Below are 21,643 nucleotides of genomic sequence, written 5' to 3'. Positions count from 1 at the left end.
AACCGAACCAGGAAGAAATAGAAAATCTTAACAGACCCATCACAAGCACGGAAATTGAAACGGTAATCAGAAATCTTCCAGCAAACAAAAGCCCAGGTCCAGACGGCTTCACAGCTGAATTCTACCAAAAATTTCGAGAAGAGCTAACACCTGTCCTCCTCAAACTCTTCCAGAAAATTGCAGAGGAAGGTAAACTTCCAAACTCATTCTAGGAGGCCACCATCACCCTAATACCAAAACCTGACAAAGATGTCACCAAAAAAAGAAAACTACAGGCCAATATCACCGATGAACATAGATGCAAAAATCCTCAACAAAATTCTAGCAGTCAGAATCCAACAACACATTAAAAAGATCATACACCATGACCAAGTGGGCTTTATCCCAGGGATGCGAGGATTCTTCAATATCCGCAAATCAATCAATGTAATTCACCACATTAACAAATTGAAAAATAAAAACCATATGATTATCTCAACAGATGCAGAGAAGGCCTTTGACAAAATTCAACATCCATTTATGATAAAAAACTCTCCAGAAAGCAGGAATAAAAGGAACATACCTCAACATAATAAAAGCTATATATGACAAACCCACAGCAAACATTATCCTCAACGGTGAAAAATTGAAAGCATTTCCCCTAAAGTCAGGAACAAGACAAGGGTGTCCACTTTCACCGCTACTATTCAACATAGTTCTGGAAGTTTTGGCCACAGCAATCAGAGCAGAAAAAGAAATAAAAGGAATCCAAATTGGAAAGGAAGAAGTAAAACTCTCACTGTTTGCAGATGACATGATCCTCTACGTGGAAAACCCTAAAGACTCCACCAGAAAATTACTAGAGCTCATCAATGAATATAGTAAAGTTGCAGGATATAAAATCAACACACAGAAATCCCTTGCATTCCTATACACGAATAATGAGAGAGTAGAAAAAGAAATTAAGGAAACAATTCCATTCACCATTGCAACGAAAAGAATAAAATACTTAGGAATATATCTACCTAAAGAGACTAAAGACCTATATATAGAAAACTATAAAACACTGATGAAAGAAATCAAAGAGGACACTAATACACGGAGAAATATACCATGTTCACGGATCGGAAGAATCAATATAGTGAAAATGAGTATACTACCCAAAGCAATTTACAAATTCAATGCAATCCCTATCAAGCTACCAGCCACATTTTTCACAGAACTAGAACAAATAATTTCAAGCTTTGTATGGAAATACAAAAAACCTCGAATAGCCAAAGCAATCTTGAGAAAGAAGAATGGAACTGGAGGAATCAACCTACCTGACTTCAGGCTCTACTACAAAGCCACAGTCATCAAGACAGTATGGTACTGGCACAAAGACAGACATATAGATCAATGGAACAAAACAGGAAGCCCAGAGATAAATCCACACACATATGGACACCTTATCTTTGACAAAGGAGGCAAGGATATACAATGGAGTAAAGACAATCTCTTTAACAAGTGGTGCTGGGAAAACTGGTCCACCACTTGTAAAAGAATGAAACTAGACCACTTTCTAACACCGCACACAAAAATAAACTCAAAATGGATGAAAGATCTAAATGTAAGATCAGAAACTATAAAACTCCTAGAGGAGAACATAGGCAAAACACTCTCAGACATAAATCACAGCAGGATCCTCTATGATCCACCTCCCAGAATTCTGGAAATAAAAGCAAAAATAAACAAATGGGATCTAATTAAAATTAAAAGCTTCTGCACAACAAAGGAAAATATAAGCAAGGTGAAAAGACAGCCTTCTGAATGGGAGAAAATAATAGCAAATGAAGCAACTGACAACCAACTAATCTCAAAAATATACAAGCAACTTATGCAGCTCAATTCCAGAAAAATAAACGACCCAATCAAAAAATGGGCCAAAGAACTAAATAGACATTTCTCCAAAGAAGACATACGGATGGCTAACAAACACATGAAAAGATGCTCAACATCACTCATTATTAGAGCAATGCAAATCAAAACCACAATGAGGTACCACTTCACACCAGTCAGAATGGCTGCGATCCAAAAATCTGCAAGCAATAAATGCTGGAGAGGGTGTGGAGAAAAGGGAACCCTCCTACACTGTTGGTGGGAATGCAAACTAGTACAGCCACGATGGAGAACAGTGTGGAGATTCCTTAAAAAATTGCAAATAGAACTACCTTATGACCCAGCAATCCCCCTGCTGGGCATACACACCGAGGAAACCAGAATTGAAAGAGACACATGTACCCCAGTGTTCATCGCAGCACTGTTTATAATAGCCAGGACATGGAAACAACCTAGATGTCCGTCAGCAGATGAATGGATAAGAAAGCTGTGGTACATATACACAATGGACTATTACTCAGCCGTTAAAAAGAATTCATTTGAATCAGTTCTGATGAGATGGATGAAACTGGAGCCAATTATACAGAGTGAAGTAAGCCAGAAAGAAAAACACCAATACAGTATACTAACACATATATATGGAATTTAGGAAGATGGCAACGACGACCCTGTATGCAAGACAGGAAAAAAGACACAGATGTGTATAACGGACTTTTGGACTCAGAGGGAGAGGGAGAGGGAGAGGTTGGGATGATTTGGGAGAATGGGAATTCTAACATGTATACTATCATGTAAGAATTGAATTGCCAGTCTATGTCTGACGCAGGATACAGCATGCTTGGGGCTGGTGCATGGGGATGACCCAGAGGGATGTTGTGGGGAGGGAGGTGGGAGGGGGGTTCATGTTTGGGAACGCATGTAAGAATTAGAGATTTTAAAATTTAAAAAATAAAAAACTAAACCTGAAAGAAGAAAAAAAAAAAAAGAAAGAAAGAAAGAAAGAAAAGAAAAATACAGAACTTTGGAATCTGAAAAATAAATAAATAAAAGACAAAAAAAAAAAAATTACATTTTCAATTTTGTTTTCTTTTTGCACGCAACTTCCTTTGATGCTCTCTTCATAGGTTCCTGTACAGGCACGAAGTCTGCTATTGGCTTCATCAAAGGGAATTTTCGCAAAAAAATCTGACACATTATTCTTTATACCAATGTCAGTAATAATATTTTCAAATAGCACATTTGCCTGAGGATCAAGGCCATTTTGAAAAATTAGAATTATGTATTGTTCTTCCAAATCTGAAAAGAAATCAATATAATTAATAAGTCTAAAAGAAAAAAATAGGTAAACAGATACTAAAATAAAAAGTTAACTAACTATTTCCAAGAACATCACCAGAAATCCTGATATAAATGTTCAAAACAGTGTTTGGCATACAGTGGATATGTAATAAATACTAAAATAAGGACCAATAACACCGTTACCTAACAACGTCACTTAAGTTAATTAAAAGAAAGGAACCAGAACACATTACCCTAGCAGTAGCTCTAGAATGAATCTACTCATAGATGTAACTAATTTATTTCGCCTAATAGGATCCAAATATATTGAGTTTTAAACATATAATCAGTCAATACTGCTGTCAAACACATAAGAAACTGCCATGTAAATTGGCAGTAACTCCAGATTTAAGTGTAAAAACCGATATTCACTAATGTGCCAACTCTTGGAGCTTTCATAGTTATCTATCATTTACTTATCATTACGCTGAAGGAGCAATTAGTGAGAAGAACACAGCTAGTCACGCTATGCCACAAATGTTTGGGGGAAGGTAAACAAACCAACTGGAGAACCACACTGACTTATTGTAGAAAATGAAGACCTGTTAATGAACTTTCAAACTTTCTATTCAGGCTAAGTTTTAAAGATCCCAACTTGATGGCTGATTTACAGTTACAACTTCTATCAGTACATTAAAACAAAACACCTCATTTTACTCAGATTATACAGTGTTAAATAAACACTATGTATATTTTGGGGTTTCAACCCGTTTTGAAAACTTTCCAAATGGCTAAACCTGGGTTTTATCTTCAGAACTTCCATTTTCTATGGACTTTTCCTCTTCTATAAAATGAGGGAAGTAATATCTTATAATGTCATTATCAAGAGTGTAGGTAACACAAATATATCTAAGGTATCTTATCAATATCAACTCACAGTCTGCTAACCAATGTATTGTACACTTGCTCTACATAACTTACTTGTTAATTTATTTACTCCTTTACAGTCATTCCAAACTTCATCCTCCATGTTCATCTGCAGCTGCATGCTCAGCTTCTGATAAACTGCCGGTTTAGTCTGAAGAAACACTACTGGTAATTTTCGGACACTACACCATTCACATTTTGTTAGATCAGAGGTATTTACAGTAATCCCTACAGGATCATTTTCTGGTTCTGGAGAAAAACAAATGGAAATGGAAAAGGAATCGGTTCTTAAGCGGGCAAAATCATGAATGGAGCAAACTAGGGAATTACAATTTTAAAGTACACATTTATTATGAAAAACTTAAAGTGAGAGTGTTAGTTGCTCAATTGTGTCCGACTCCAAAACGCCATGGACTATATATAGCCTGCCACACTAACCTGTCCAAGGATTTTCCAGGCAAGAATAGCGGAGTGGGTAGCCATTCCCTTCTCCAAGGGATGTTTTTGACTCAGGGATCGAACCTGGGTCTCCTGCATTGCAGGCAGATTCTTTACTATCTGAGCCCCCACATATTTATTATATTTTGTACATGGTAACTTTAGTGGGAAAATGAAGAAGAATCTTTGATCTTAAAGAAGTATCTAAATACATTTTTTCCCATATGGAAAGAGAATTCTAATGAAGAATACTTAAAAACTTAAACATAGCTTCTGTGATGTTACAGTATGAAATTTCCACTCTTAAGGTATAATGCCCTTTGTTACAACGCATATAATAACTAATTATCTTAGTGAATTCTAAAAATAACGTTTTTTATTCCAGTAAAGTGTTTTAGTGTAAACAAAGCTTTAGTGAGCAGTAGGACATACAACAGCTTACCTTCTAGCTGTATCTTGATAAAATCTAAACAAAACTAAAAAATAACATAAATTAGTAACAATCATAGATTTGGGGGGACGATTTTGCTACAGAGACCCTAAATGACATGCTGTTTGGCCTTTGCCTATAGAAGGCAGAAAAACTGATTCATGTACTGCATTTGTCCATCTGATCTTTATAATACCGGGAATGACGCTAGCCTCTATTCATTAAAAAATAGTTGGAAACACAGAATTAAGGACACCCGAGTTAAGCAGCCTTATGAGTACAGTGCTATTGGAAGATTAACCTACCAACAATGCATAGGATACATCAGAAAGAAAACAAAATATGACTCAGAAGGCAGATTAAGGAGATTATGTTACAATCTTAAACAGAAAAGATACATTTGAATCGGACTGGTGGTAGCAGAATAACAATGAGACAGGTATGATAGTAAGATAAAGGGACGAAAGAAAGTTCTTTGGCTTCTCTGGACACTGAACTAGTTCAAAAGCACAATGCCTCTTGGGCGGCCACCAAAGTCCAATAATCTATTTCTAGGAGTCACTATGTCACAAGACATTTTTATGCAGACCCCAAAGCTTTTCAATTCTTCTTTTTCTCATAAAGTTCCTCAAAATACTGTTTTCATGCATTGGGCTGACATGAGAATAAAACGGTAACACACTGGAGTGAATTCCAACTCAGTGAGAATAAACATTTTCCTATAATGATTATGCACTACTCTGAATATCATAATTTAAAAAAATTTTTTAACAGAATACATACGATCAAGTTTTTACCCACTAATTTTTATGGTGAGTAGCTATTTATAATTGTCCGTATTCTCAAAGCAATTTGAAATCATGAAATAATTTCAATGTTCTATTAAATATTTTAACTTATAAATTTTAAAAGATTATACATTAAATTCTGAATCTTATAATTGGTAGTAAAGAGCACAGTATGTACTTACAATTACAGGTTCTTGTAATAGTCGGAAGAGTGTCCCTACTCGTATACTTCGACAGTTTAAAACTACAGTATCAGAGGAACTTTGGCAGCTTAAAGATACAGGATCAACTAAAGTTTCTTGAGAAATCACTTTGCGACGCTTTAGAGGTGTGGTGATAACAGAATTACCAAACTGAGAAAGAAAAAAAATTTTCACTTAGTAAGTTATTAAAACAAGACGGCAAACTAAGTAGACATAGCAAAGATGACCCAACAGAAGAAATGGAACTATCAAAACATAAAATTGATTTTACTTCAACAGTGCTACATGAGTAAGTATTTATTGATTTTATAACAGTAACGGTAAACTCTTCCTGTTCCACTTTACCCAGTTATTAGGTGAAACTCCAGTAACAGCTAAGCAGAGAAATGGTCCTTTAGGAATCAGATAGCCTGGGTTCAAAAAACAGTTTTACTACCTTTCAATGATGTGATCTTGTAAAACTTATAATAACAACTTCTAAACTGAAAATGCTAGTTTCCTAAACTAAAATGTAACAGTATTTACTCAAATGAGCTAATGCATATACGTAGCTTAGCATGGTGCTTCATGCATGGTAAAAGGCTGGATAAAAGTTATCTAGTAACAGTGGTAGTAGTTGCTATATTTGGATTAAATTAGCAGCTCTTTAGAAAACTGATAATTTAGGAAAATTGCTATTTACATTATAAAATGATGCTTCCTTATATATTAAAAACTATTAAATGACTTGATCTATTGAATTAAGATTTCAATCATTCCCAAATGCAAATTAATCATAATAGAAAAGTATCTTTATAAGTATATATTCAAATTAAATGTAATTAAAAGTAAAGATGTCAAAATCCTTATCACCAAAAAAAGAAAATAAAACAAGATCCTGATTTAAACGAATATTTTTCCAGGTTATTAACAGATATCTATTAGAGAGGTTTAAAACGTTTTTTAGTTTTAGAATTATTTCTTCAAATGAGATTTTACTTAGCTCAATAGTTAAGTTAGGTAATTTCCAGCAATCTAACACTTAAAAATATATTTCTTTTTTGGTACCTTACTCTAAAAAGAAACAAAACAAAAACCAAAAAGCTCCTCTTATTTATATCCTTTATTCATTTTTCTATAGTTGCTTCTATTTTTGATTTTTAACAAATCAAAACTATGTAAGGGACCAACTTATCCTCCGTCACATATTTCGCTATTTTTTCCCATTTGCATTACCTATTAAATTCTGTGGATGGTGTTTTGGTTCACTGCATTGTACTTTCCACTGAAACAAATATATTCAGCTCTTCATTCATTACTTTTGCTTGCGCTGAAATGTTTGGAAAGGCATTTCCTAAGATTACACCAAACTATCAACCTATATTTTTTCTATTATTATAGTTACTTTTGGTTTTTCATTTCTTACTGATCCCATCTTAACAATCAAATATGTATGTTTCCATATTTTAATCTACAACTTTCCGAATTCCTGACATATATACGAATTCCTGACATATGTACATACAACTTTTTAATATACAAATTTATTTTTTAGGTTCTTTTTACAAAAATAAGAAAATATGCACATAATTTCTGCATCTCAGTATTCTCACTAAACAGTGCCATGTAGAAAATCCTGGGATCATACTCATCAATAATTACCTTAAACGTAAATGGGTTGAACGCCCCAACCAAAAGACAGAGAGTGGCCGGATGGATACAAAAACAAGACCCCTCTATATGCTGCTTACAAGAGACCCACCTCAAAACAAGGGACACCTACAGACTTGAAAGTGAAGGGCTGGAAAAAGATATACCACGCAAATAGAGACCAAAAGAGAGCAGGAGTGGCAATACTCATATCCGATAAAATAGACTTTAAAAACAAAGGCTGTGAAAAGAGACAAAGAAGGCCACTACATAATGATCAAAGGAACAATCCAAGAAGAAGATATAACAATTATAAATATATATGCACCCAATATAGGAGCACCGCAATATGTAAGACAAATGCTAACAAGTATGAAAGGGGAAATCAACAGTAACACAATAATAGTGGGAGACTTTAATACCCCACTCACACCTATGGACAGATCAACTAAACAGAAAATTAACAAAGAAACGCAAACTTTAAATGATACGTTACATCAGTTAGACCTAATTGATATCTATAGGACATTTCACCCCAAAACAACGAATTTCACCTTTTTTTCAAGTGCTCATGGAACCTTCTCCAGGACAGATCACATCCTGGGCCATAAATCTAAACTTGATAAATTCAAAAAAGATCGAAATCATTCCAAGCATCTTTTCTGACCATAATGCATTAAGATTAGATCTCAATTACAGGAGAAAAACTATTAAAAATTCCAACATATGGAGGATGAACAACACACTTCTGAATAACCAACAAATCACAGAAGAAATCAAAAAAGAAATCAAAATATGCATAGAAACTAATGAAAATGAAAACACAACAACCCAAAACCTGTGGGACACTATAAAAGCAGTGCTAAGAGGAAAGTTCATAGCAATACAGGCATACCTCAAGAAACAAGAAAAAAGTCAAATAAATAACCTAACTCTACAACTAAAGCAACTAGAAAAGGAAGAGCTGGAGAACCCCAGAGTTAGTAGAAGGAAAGAAATCTTAAAAATTAGGGCAGAAATAAATGCAAAAGAAACAAAAGAGACCATAGCAAAAATCAACAAAGCCAAAAGCTGGTTCTTTGAAAGGACAAATAAAATTGACAAACCATTAGCCAGACTCATCAAGAAGCAAAGAGAGAAAAATCAAATCAATAAAATTAGAAATGAAAATGGAGAGATCACAACAGACAACACAGAAATACAAAGGATCATAAGAGACTACTATCAGCAGTTGTATGCCAATAAAATGGACAACGTGGAAGAAATGGACAAATTCTTAGAAAAGTACAATTTTCCAAAACCGAACCAGGAAGAAATAGAAAATCTTAACAGACCCATCACAAGCACGGAAATTGAAACGGTAATCAGAAATCTTCCAGCAAACAAAAGCCCAGGTCCAGACGGCTTCACAGCTGAATTCTACCAAAAATTTCGAGAAGAGCTAACACCTGTCCTCCTCAAACTCTTCCAGAAAATTGCAGAGGAAGGTAAACTTCCAAACTCATTCTAGGAGGCCACCATCACCCTAATACCAAAACCTGACAAAGATGTCACCAAAAAAAGAAAACTACAGGCCAATATCACCGATGAACATAGATGCAAAAATCCTCAACAAAATTCTAGCAGTCAGAATCCAACAACACATTAAAAAGATCATACACCATGACCAAGTGGGCTTTATCCCAGGGATGCGAGGATTCTTCAATATCCGCAAATCAATCAATGTAATTCACCACATTAACAAATTGAAAAATAAAAACCATATGATTATCTCAACAGATGCAGAGAAGGCCTTTGACAAAATTCAACATCCATTTATGATAAAAAACTCTCCAGAAAGCAGGAATAAAAGGAACATACCTCAACATAATAAAAGCTATATATGACAAACCCACAGCAAACATTATCCTCAACGGTGAAAAATTGAAAGCATTTCCCCTAAAGTCAGGAACAAGACAAGGGTGTCCACTTTCACCGCTACTATTCAACATAGTTCTGGAAGTTTTGGCCACAGCAATCAGAGCAGAAAAAGAAATAAAAGGAATCCAAATTGGAAAGGAAGAAGTAAAACTCTCACTGTTTGCAGATGACATGATCCTCTACGTGGAAAACCCTAAAGACTCCACCAGAAAATTACTAGAGCTCATCAATGAATATAGTAAAGTTGCAGGATATAAAATCAACACACAGAAATCCCTTGCATTCCTATACACGAATAATGAGAGAGTAGAAAAAGAAATTAAGGAAACAATTCCATTCACCATTGCAACGAAAAGAATAAAATACTTAGGAATATATCTACCTAAAGAGACTAAAGACCTATATATAGAAAACTATAAAACACTGATGAAAGAAATCAAAGAGGACACTAATACACGGAGAAATATACCATGTTCACGGATCGGAAGAATCAATATAGTGAAAATGAGTATACTACCCAAAGCAATTTACAAATTCAATGCAATCCCTATCAAGCTACCAGCCACATTTTTCACAGAACTAGAACAAATAATTTCAAGCTTTGTATGGAAATACAAAAAACCTCGAATAGCCAAAGCAATCTTGAGAAAGAAGAATGGAACTGGAGGAATCAACCTACCTGACTTCAGGCTCTACTACAAAGCCACAGTCATCAAGACAGTATGGTACTGGCACAAAGACAGACATATAGATCAATGGAACAAAACAGGAAGCCCAGAGATAAATCCACACACATATGGACACCTTATCTTTGACAAAGGAGGCAAGGATATACAATGGAGTAAAGACAATCTCTTTAACAAGTGGTGCTGGGAAAACTGGTCCACCACTTGTAAAAGAATGAAACTAGACCACTTTCTAACACCGCACACAAAAATAAACTCAAAATGGATGAAAGATCTAAATGTAAGATCAGAAACTATAAAACTCCTAGAGGAGAACATAGGCAAAACACTCTCAGACATAAATCACAGCAGGATCCTCTATGATCCACCTCCCAGAATTCTGGAAATAAAAGCAAAAATAAACAAATGGGATCTAATTAAAATTAAAAGCTTCTGCACAACAAAGGAAAATATAAGCAAGGTGAAAAGACAGCCTTCTGAATGGGAGAAAATAATAGCAAATGAAGCAACTGACAACCAACTAATCTCAAAAATATACAAGCAACTTATGCAGCTCAATTCCAGAAAAATAAACGACCCAATCAAAAAATGGGCCAAAGAACTAAATAGACATTTCTCCAAAGAAGACATACGGATGGCTAACAAACACATGAAAAGATGCTCAACATCACTCATTATTAGAGCAATGCAAATCAAAACCACAATGAGGTACCACTTCACACCAGTCAGAATGGCTGCGATCCAAAAATCTGCAAGCAATAAATGCTGGAGAGGGTGTGGAGAAAAGGGAACCCTCCTACACTGTTGGTGGGAATGCAAACTAGTACAGCCACGATGGAGAACAGTGTGGAGATTCCTTAAAAAATTGCAAATAGAACTACCTTATGACCCAGCAATCCCCCTGCTGGGCATACACACCGAGGAAACCAGAATTGAAAGAGACACATGTACCCCAGTGTTCATCGCAGCACTGTTTATAATAGCCAGGACATGGAAACAACCTAGATGTCCGTCAGCAGATGAATGGATAAGAAAGCTGTGGTACATATACACAATGGACTATTACTCAGCCGTTAAAAAGAATTCATTTGAATCAGTTCTGATGAGATGGATGAAACTGGAGCCAATTATACAGAGTGAAGTAAGCCAGAAAGAAAAACACCAATACAGTATACTAACACATATATATGGAATTTAGGAAGATGGCAACGACGACCCTGTATGCAAGACAGGAAAAAAGACACAGATGTGTATAACGGACTTTTGGACTCAGAGGGAGAGGGAGAGGGAGAGGTTGGGATGATTTGGGAGAATGGGAATTCTAACATGTATACTATCATGTAAGAATTGAATTGCCAGTCTATGTCTGACGCAGGATACAGCATGCTTGGGGCTGGTGCATGGGGATGACCCAGAGGGATGTTGTGGGGAGGGAGGTGGGAGGGGGGTTCATGTTTGGGAACGCATGTAAGAATTAGAGATTTTAAAATTTAAAAAATAAAAAACTAAACCTGAAAGAAGAAAAAAAAAAAAAAAAGAAAGAAAGAAAGAAAAGAAAAATACAGAACTTTGGAATCTGAAAAATAAATAAATAAAAGACAAAAAAAAAAAAAATTACATTTTCAATTTTGTTTTCTTTTTGCACGCAACTTCCTTTGATGCTCTCTTCATAGGTTCCTGTACAGGCACGAAGTCTGCTATTGGCTTCATCAAAGGGAATTTTCGCAAAAAAATCTGACACATTATTCTTTATACCAATGTCAGTAATAATATTTTCAAATAGCACATTTGCCTGAGGATCAAGGCCATTTTGAAAAATTAGAATTATGTATTGTTCTTCCAAATCTGAAAAGAAATCAATATAATTAATAAGTCTAAAAGAAAAAAATAGGTAAACAGATACTAAAATAAAAAGTTAACTAACTATTTCCAAGAACATCACCAGAAATCCTGATATAAATGTTCAAAACAGTGTTTGGCATACAGTGGATATGTAATAAATACTAAAATAAGGACCAATAACACCGTTACCTAACAACGTCACTTAAGTTAATTAAAAGAAAGGAACCAGAACACATTACCCTAGCAGTAGCTCTAGAATGAATCTACTCATAGATGTAACTAATTTATTTCGCCTAATAGGATCCAAATATATTGAGTTTTAAACATATAATCAGTCAATACTGCTGTCAAACACATAAGAAACTGCCATGTAAATTGGCAGTAACTCCAGATTTAAGTGTAAAAACCGATATTCACTAATGTGCCAACTCTTGGAGCTTTCATAGTTATCTATCATTTACTTATCATTACGCTGAAGGAGCAATTAGTGAGAAGAACACAGCTAGTCACGCTATGCCACAAATGTTTGGGGGAAGGTAAACAAACCAACTGGAGAACCACACTGACTTATTGTAGAAAATGAAGACCTGTTAATGAACTTTCAAACTTTCTATTCAGGCTAAGTTTTAAAGATCCCAACTTGATGGCTGATTTACAGTTACAACTTCTATCAGTACATTAAAACAAAACACCTCATTTTACTCAGATTATACAGTGTTAAATAAACACTATGTATATTTTGGGGTTTCAACCCGTTTTGAAAACTTTCCAAATGGCTAAACCTGGGTTTTATCTTCAGAACTTCCATTTTCTATGGACTTTTCCTCTTCTATAAAATGAGGGAAGTAATATCTTATAATGTCATTATCAAGAGTGTAGGTAACACAAATATATCTAAGGTATCTTATCAATATCAACTCACAGTCTGCTAACCAATGTATTGCACACTTGCTCTACATAACTTACTTGTTAATTTATTTACTCCTTTACAGTCATTCCAAACTTCATCCTCCATGTTCATCTGCAGCTGCATGCTCAGCTTCTGATAAACTGCCGGTTTAGTCTGAAGAAACACTACTGGTAATTTTCGGACACTACACCATTCACATTTTGTTAGATCAGAGGTATTTACAGTAATCCCTACAGGATCATTTTCTGGTTCTGGAGAAAAACAAATGGAAATGGAAAAGGAATCGGTTCTTAAGCGGGCAAAATCATGAATGGAGCAAACTAGGGAATTACAATTTTAAAGTACACATTTATTATGAAAAACTTAAAGTGAGAGTGTTAGTTGCTCAATTGTGTCCGACTCCAAAACGCCATGGACTATATATAGCCTGCCACACTAACCTGTCCAAGGATTTTCCAGGCAAGAATAGCGGAGTGGGTAGCCATTCCCTTCTCCAAGGGATGTTTTTGACTCAGGGATCGAACCTGGGTCTCCTGCATTGCAGGCAGATTCTTTACTATCTGAGCCCCCACATATTTATTATATTTTGTACATGGTAACTTTAGTGGGAAAATGAAGAAGAATCTTTGATCTTAAAGAAGTATCTAAATACATTTTTTCCCATATGGAAAGAGAATTCTAATGAAGAATACTTAAAAACTTAAACATAGCTTCTGTGATGTTACAGTATGAAATTTCCACTCTTAAGGTATAATGCCCTTTGTTACAACGCATATAATAACTAATTATCTTAGTGAATTCTAAAAATAACGTTTTTTATTCCAGTAAAGTGTTTTAGTGTAAACAAAGCTTTAGTGAGCAGTAGGACATACAACAGCTTACCTTCTAGCTGTATCTTGATAAAATCTAAACAAAACTAAAAAATAACATAAATTAGTAACAATCATAGATTTGGGGGGACGATTTTGCTACAGAGACCCTAAATGACATGCTGTTTGGCCTTTGCCTATAGAAGGCAGAAAAACTGATTCATGTACTGCATTTGTCCATCTGATCTTTATAATACTGGGAATGACGCTAGCCTCTATTCATTAAAAAATAGTTGGAAACACAGAATTAAGGACACCCGAGTTAAGCAGCCTTATGAGTACAGTGCTATTGGAAGATTAACCTACCAACAATGCATAGGATACATCAGAAAGAAAACAAAATATGACTCAGAAGGCAGATTAAGGAGATTATGTTACAATCTTAAACAGAAAAGATACATTTGAATCGGACTGGTGGTAGCAGAATAACAATGAGACAGGTATGATAGTAAGATAAAGGGACGAAAGAAAGTTCTTTGGCTTCTCTGGACACTGAACTAGTTCAAAAGCACAATGCCTCTTGGGCGGCCACCAAAGTCCAATAATCTATTTCTAGGAGTCACTATGTCACAAGACATTTTTATGCAGACCCCAAAGCTTTTCAATTCTTCTTTTTCTCATAAAGTTCCTCAAAATACTGTTTTCATGCATTGGGCTGACATGAGAATAAAACGGTAACACACTGGAGTGAATTCCAACTCAGTGAGAATAAACATTTTCCTATAATGATTATGCACTACTCTGAATATCATAATTTAAAAAAATTTTTTAACAGAATACATACGATCAAGTTTTTACCCACTAATTTTTATGGTGAGTAGCTATTTATAATTGTCCGTATTCTCAAAGCAATTTGAAATCATGAAATAATTTCAATGTTCTATTAAATATTTTAACTTATAAATTTTAAAAGATTATACATTAAATTCTGAATCTTATAATTGGTAGTAAAGAGCACAGTATGTACTTACAATTACAGGTTCTTGTAATAGTCGGAAGAGTGTCCCTACTCGTATACTTCGACAGTTTAAAACTACAGTATCAGAGGAACTTTGGCAGCTTAAAGATACAGGATCAACTAAAGTTTCTTGAGAAATCACTTTGCGACGCTTTAGAGGTGTGGTGATAACAGAATTACCAAACTGAGAAAGAAAAAAAATTTTCACTTAGTAAGTTATTAAAACAAGACGGCAAACTAAGTAGACATAGCAAAGATGACCCAACAGAAGAAATGGAACTATCAAAACATAAAATTGATTTTACTTCAACAGTGCTACATGAGTAAGTATTTATTGATTTTATAACAGTAACGGTAAACTCTTCCTGTTCCACTTTACCCAGTTATTAGGTGAAACTCCAGTAACAGCTAAGCAGAGAAATGGTCCTTTAGGAATCAGATAGCCTGGGTTCAAAAAACAGTTTTACTACCTTTCAATGATGTGATCTTGTAAAACTTATAATAACAACTTCTAAACTGAAAATGCTAGTTTCCTAAACTAAAATGTAACAGTATTTACTCAAATGAGCTAATGCATATACGTAGCTTAGCATGGTGCTTCATGCATGGTAAAAGGCTGGATAAAAGTTATCTAGTAACAGTGGTAGTAGTTGCTATATTTGGATTAAATTAGCAGCTCTTTAGAAAACTGATAATTTAGGAAAATTGCTATTTACATTATAAAATGATGCTTCCTTATATATTAAAAACTATTAAATGACTTGATCTATTGAATTAAGATTTCAATCATTCCCAAATGCAAATTAATCATAATAGAAAAGTATCTTTATAAGTATATATTCAAATTAAATGTAATTAAAAGTAAAGATGTCAAAATCCTTATCACCAAAAAAAGAAAATAAAACAAGATCCTGATTTAAACGAATATTTTTCCAGGTTATTAACAGATATCTATTAGAGAGGTTTAAAACGTTTTTTAGTTTTAGAATTATTTCTTCAAATGAGATTTTACTTAGCTCAATAGTTAAGTTAGGTAATTTCCAGCAATCTAACACTTAAAAATATATTTCTTTTTTGGTACCTTACTCTAAAAAGAAACAAAACAAAAACCAAAAAGCTCCTCTTATTTATATCCTTTATTCATTTTTCTATAGTTGCTTCTATTTTTGATTTTTAACAAATCAAAACTATGTAAGGGACCAACTTATCCTCCGTCACATATTTCGCTATTTTTTCCCATTTGCATTACCTATTAAATTCTGTGGATGGTGTTTTGGTTCACTGCATTGTACTTTCCACTGAAACAAATATATTCAGCTCTTCATTCATTACTTTTGCTTGCGCTGAAATGTTTGGAAAGGCATTTCCTAAGATTACACCAAACTATCAACCTATATTTTTTCTATTATTATAGTTACTTTTGGTTTTTCATTTCTTACTGATCCCATCTTAACAATCAAATATGTATGTTTCCATATTTTAATCTACAACTTTCCGAATTCCTGACATATATACGAATTCCTGACATATGTACATACAACTTTTTAATATACAAATTTATTTTTTAGGTTCTTTTTACAAAAATAAGAAAATATGCACATAATTTCTGCATCTCAGTATTCTCACTAAACAGTGCCATGTAGAAAATCCTGGGATCATACTCATCAATAATTACCTTAAACGTAAATGGGTTGAACGCCCCAACCAAAAGACAGAGAGTGGCCGGATGGATACAAAAACAAGACCCCTCTATATGCTGCTTACAAGAGACCCACCTCAAAACAAGGGACACCTACAGACTTGAAAGTGAAGGGCTGGAAAAAGATATACCACGCAAATAGAGACCAAAAGAGAGCAGGAGTGGCAATACTCATATCCGATAAAATAGACTTTAAAAACAAAGGCTGTGAAAAGAGACAAAGAAGGCCACTACATAATGATCAAAGGAACAATCCAAGAAGAAGATATAACAATTATAAATATATATGCACCCAATATAGGAGCACCGCAATATGTAAGACAAATGCTAACAAGTATGAAAGGGGAAATCAACAGTAACACAATAATAGTGGGAGACTTTAATACCCCACTCACACCTATGGACAGATCAACTAAACAGAAAATTAACAAAGAAACGCAAACTTTAAATGATACGTTACATCAGTTAGACCTAATTGATATCTATAGGACATTTCACCCCAAAACAACGAATTTCACCTTTTTTTCAAGTGCTCATGGAACCTTCTCCAGGACAGATCACATCCTGGGCCATAAATCTAAACTTGATAAATTCAAAAAAGATCGAAATCATTCCAAGCATCTTTTCTGACCATAATGCATTAAGATTAGATCTCAATTACAGGAGAAAAACTATTAAAAATTCCAACATATGGAGGATGAACAACACACTTCTGAATAACCAACAAATCACAGAAGAAATCAAAAAAGAAATCAAAATATGCATAGAAACTAATGAAAATGAAAACACAACAACCCAAAACCTGTGGGACACTATAAAAGCAGTGCTAAGAGGAAAGTTCATAGCAATACAGGCATACCTCAAGAAACAAGAAAAAAGTCAAATAAATAACCTAACTCTACAACTAAAGCAACTAGAAAAGGAAGAGCTGGAGAACCCCAGAGTTAGTAGAAGGAAAGAAATCTTAAAAATTAGGGCAGAAATAAATGCAAAAGAAACAAAAGAGACCATAGCAAAAATCAACAAAGCCAAAAGCTGGTTCTTTGAAAGGACAAATAAAATTGACAAACCATTAGCCAGACTCATCAAGAAGCAAAGAGAGAAAAATCAAATCAATAAAATTAGAAATGAAAATGGAGAGATCACAACAGACAACACAGAAATACAAAGGATCATAAGAGACTACTATCAGCAGTTGTATGCCAATAAAATGGACAACGTGGAAGAAATGGACAAATTCTTAGAAAAGTACAATTTTCCAAAACCGAACCAGGAAGAAATAGAAAATCTTAACAGACCCATCACAAGCACGGAAATTGAAACGGTAATCAGAAATCTTCCAGCAAACAAAAGCCCAGGTCCAGACGGCTTCACAGCTGAATTCTACCAAAAATTTCGAGAAGAGCTAACACCTGTCCTCCTCAAACTCTTCCAGAAAATTGCAGAGGAAGGTAAACTTCCAAACTCATTCTAGGAGGCCACCATCACCCTAATACCAAAACCTGACAAAGATGTCACCAAAAAAAGAAAACTACAGGCCAATATCACCGATGAACATAGATGCAAAAATCCTCAACAAAATTCTAGCAGTCAGAATCCAACAACACATTAAAAAGATCATACACCATGACCAAGTGGGCTTTATCCCAGGGATGCGAGGATTCTTCAATATCCGCAAATCAATCAATGTAATTCACCACATTAACAAATTGAAAAATAAAAACCATATGATTATCTCAACAGATGCAGAGAAGGCCTTTGACAAAATTCAACATCCATTTATGATAAAAAACTCTCCAGAAAGCAGGAATAAAAGGAACATACCTCAACATAATAAAAGCTATATATGACAAACCCACAGCAAACATTATCCTCAACGGTGAAAAATTGAAAGCATTTCCCCTAAAGTCAGGAACAAGACAAGGGTGTCCACTTTCACCGCTACTATTCAACATAGTTCTGGAAGTTTTGGCCACAGCAATCAGAGCAGAAAAAGAAATAAAAGGAATCCAAATTGGAAAGGAAGAAGTAAAACTCTCACTGTTTGCAGATGACATGATCCTCTACGTGGAAAACCCTAAAGACTCCACCAGAAAATTACTAGAGCTCATCAATGAATATAGTAAAGTTGCAGGATATAAAATCAACACACAGAAATCCCTTGCATTCCTATACACGAATAATGAGAGAGTAGAAAAAGAAATTAAGGAAACAATTCCATTCACCATTGCAACGAAAAGAATAAAATACTTAGGAATATATCTACCTAAAGAGACTAAAGACCTATATATAGAAAACTATAAAACACTGATGAAAGAAATCAAAGAGGACACTAATACACGGAGAAATATACCATGTTCACGGATCGGAAGAATCAATATAGTGAAAATGAGTATACTACCCAAAGCAATTTACAAATTCAATGCAATCCCTATCAAGCTACCAGCCACATTTTTCACAGAACTAGAACAAATAATTTCAAGCTTTGTATGGAAATACAAAAAACCTCGAATAGCCAAAGCAATCTTGAGAAAGAAGAATGGAACTGGAGGAATCAACCTACCTGACTTCAGGCTCTACTACAAAGCCACAGTCATCAAGACAGTATGGTACTGGCACAAAGACAGACATATAGATCAATGGAACAAAACAGGAAGCCCAGAGATAAATCCACACACATATGGACACCTTATCTTTGACAAAGGAGGCAAGGATATACAATGGAGTAAAGACAATCTCTTTAACAAGTGGTGCTGGGAAAACTGGTCCACCACTTGTAAAAGAATGAAACTAGACCACTTTCTAACACCGCACACAAAAATAAACTCAAAATGGATGAAAGATCTAAATGTAAGATCAGAAACTATAAAACTCCTAGAGGAGAACATAGGCAAAACACTCTCAGACATAAATCACAGCAGGATCCTCTATGATCCACCTCCCAGAATTCTGGAAATAAAAGCAAAAATAAACAAATGGGATCTAATTAAAATTAAAAGCTTCTGCACAACAAAGGAAAATATAAGCAAGGTGAAAAGACAGCCTTCTGAATGGGAGAAAATAATAGCAAATGAAGCAACTGACAACCAACTAATCTCAAAAATATACAAGCAACTTATGCAGCTCAATTCCAGAAAAATAAACGACCCAATCAAAAAATGGGCCAAAGAACTAAATAGACATTTCTCCAAAGAAGACATACGGATGGCTAACAAACACATGAAAAGATGCTCAACATCACTCATTATTAGAGCAATGCAAATCAAAACCACAATGAGGTACCACTTCACACCAGTCAGAATGGCTGCGATCCAAAAATCTGCAAGCAATAAATGCTGGAGAGGGTGTGGAGAAAAGGGAACCCTCCTACACTGTTGGTGGGAATGCAAACTAGTACAGCCACGATGGAGAACAGTGTGGAGATTCCTTAAAAAATTGCAAATAGAACTACCTTATGACCCAGCAATCCCCCTGCTGGGCATACACACCGAGGAAACCAGAATTGAAAGAGACACATGTACCCCAGTGTTCATCGCAGCACTGTTTATAATAGCCAGGACATGGAAACAACCTAGATGTCCGTCAGCAGATGAATGGATAAGAAAGCTGTGGTACATATACACAATGGACTATTACTCAGCCGTTAAAAAGAATTCATTTGAATCAGTTCTGATGAGATGGATGAAACTGGAGCCAATTATACAGAGTGAAGTAAGCCAGAAAGAAAAACACCAATACAGTATACTAACACATATATATGGAATTTAGGAAGATGGCAACGACGACCCTGTATGCAAGACAGGAAAAAAGACACAGATGTGTATAACGGACTTTTGGACTCAGAGGGAGAGGGAGAGGGAGAGGTTGGGATGATTTGGGAGAATGGGAATTCTAACATGTATACTATCATGTAAGAATTGAATTGCCAGTCTATGTCTGACGCAGGATACAGCATGCTTGGGGCTGGTGCATGGGGATGACCCAGAGGGATGTTGTGGGGAGGGAGGTGGGAGGGGGGTTCATGTTTGGGAACGCATGTAAGAATTAGAGATTTTAAAATTTAAAAAATAAAAAACTAAACCTGAAAGAAGAAAAAAAAAAAAAGAAAGAAAGAAAGAAAGAAAAGAAAAATACAGAACTTTGGAATCTGAAAAATAAATAAATAAAAGACAAAAAAAAAAAAAATTACATTTTCAATTTTGTTTTCTTTTTGCACGCAACTTCCTTTGATGCTCTCTTCATAGGTTCCTGTACAGGCACGAAGTCTGCTATTGGCTTCATCAAAGGGAATTTTCGCAAAAAAATCTGACACATTATTCTTTATACCAATGTCAGTAATAATATTTTCAAATAGCACATTTGCCTGAGGATCAAGGCCATTTTGAAAAATTAGAATTATGTATTGTTCTTCCAAATCTGAAAAGAAATCAATATAATTAATAAGTCTAAAAGAAAAAAATAGGTAAACAGATACTAAAATAAAAAGTTAACTAACTATTTCCAAGAACATCACCAGAAATCCTGATATAAATGTTCAAAACAGTGTTTGGCATACAGTGGATATGTAATAAATACTAAAATAAGGACCAATAACACCGTTACCTAACAACGTCACTTAAGTTAATTAAAAGAAAGGAACCAGAACACATTACCCTAGCAGTAGCTCTAGAATGAATCTACTCATAGATGTAACTAATTTATTTCGCCTAATAGGATCCAAATATATTGAGTTTTAAACATATAATCAGTCAATACTGCTGTCAAACACATAAGAAACTGCCATGTAAATTGGCAGTAACTCCAGATTTAAGTGTAAAAACCGATATTCACTAATGTGCCAACTCTTGGAGCTTTCATAGTTATCTATCATTTACTTATCATTACGCTGAAGGAGCAATTAGTGAGAAGAACACAGCTAGTCACGCTATGCCACAAATGTTTGGGGGAAGGTAAACAAACCAACTGGAGAACCACACTGACTTATTGTAGAAAATGAAGACCTGTTAATGAACTTTCAAACTTTCTATTCAGGCTAAGTTTTAAAGATCCCAACTTGATGGCTGATTTACAGTTACAACTTCTATCAGTACATTAAAACAAAACACCTCATTTTACTCAGATTATACAGTGTTAAATAAACACTATGTATATTTTGGGGTTTCAACCCGTTTTGAAAACTTTCCAAATGGCTAAACCTGGGTTTTATCTT

General features: G+C 34.8%; 1 protein-coding gene across 1 annotated transcript in view; it reads right to left on the bottom strand.

Moving 5' to 3' along the window:
• The window catches only part of LOC138444708 (uncharacterized), a 292,168-nt gene that overhangs the window by 22,636 nt on the left and 247,889 nt on the right, over positions 1-21,643 (bottom strand). The window contains exons 82-90 of the mRNA XM_069598026.1: positions 20,624-20,850; positions 14,749-14,919; positions 13,791-13,824; positions 12,965-13,159; positions 11,775-12,001; positions 5,901-6,071; positions 4,943-4,976; positions 4,117-4,311; positions 2,927-3,153 (exon numbers count right to left, since the gene is read on the bottom strand). Of these exons, the coding sequence (XP_069454127.1) occupies positions 2,927-3,153; positions 4,117-4,311; positions 4,943-4,976; positions 5,901-6,071; positions 11,775-12,001; positions 12,965-13,159; positions 13,791-13,824; positions 14,749-14,919; positions 20,624-20,850 (1,481 nt within the window). The remainder of the gene's footprint in view (positions 1-2,926; positions 3,154-4,116; positions 4,312-4,942; positions 4,977-5,900; positions 6,072-11,774; positions 12,002-12,964; positions 13,160-13,790; positions 13,825-14,748; positions 14,920-20,623; positions 20,851-21,643) is intronic.

Source organism: Ovis canadensis, chromosome 8 (genome assembly GCF_042477335.2).
Source record: "Ovis canadensis isolate MfBH-ARS-UI-01 breed Bighorn chromosome 8, ARS-UI_OviCan_v2, whole genome shotgun sequence".
Classification (NCBI taxonomy): Eukaryota; Metazoa; Chordata; class Mammalia; order Artiodactyla; family Bovidae; genus Ovis; species Ovis canadensis.
The sequence above is the reverse complement of the archived record's forward strand: the minus strand, read 5'-3'. Positions and strand labels throughout refer to the sequence as shown.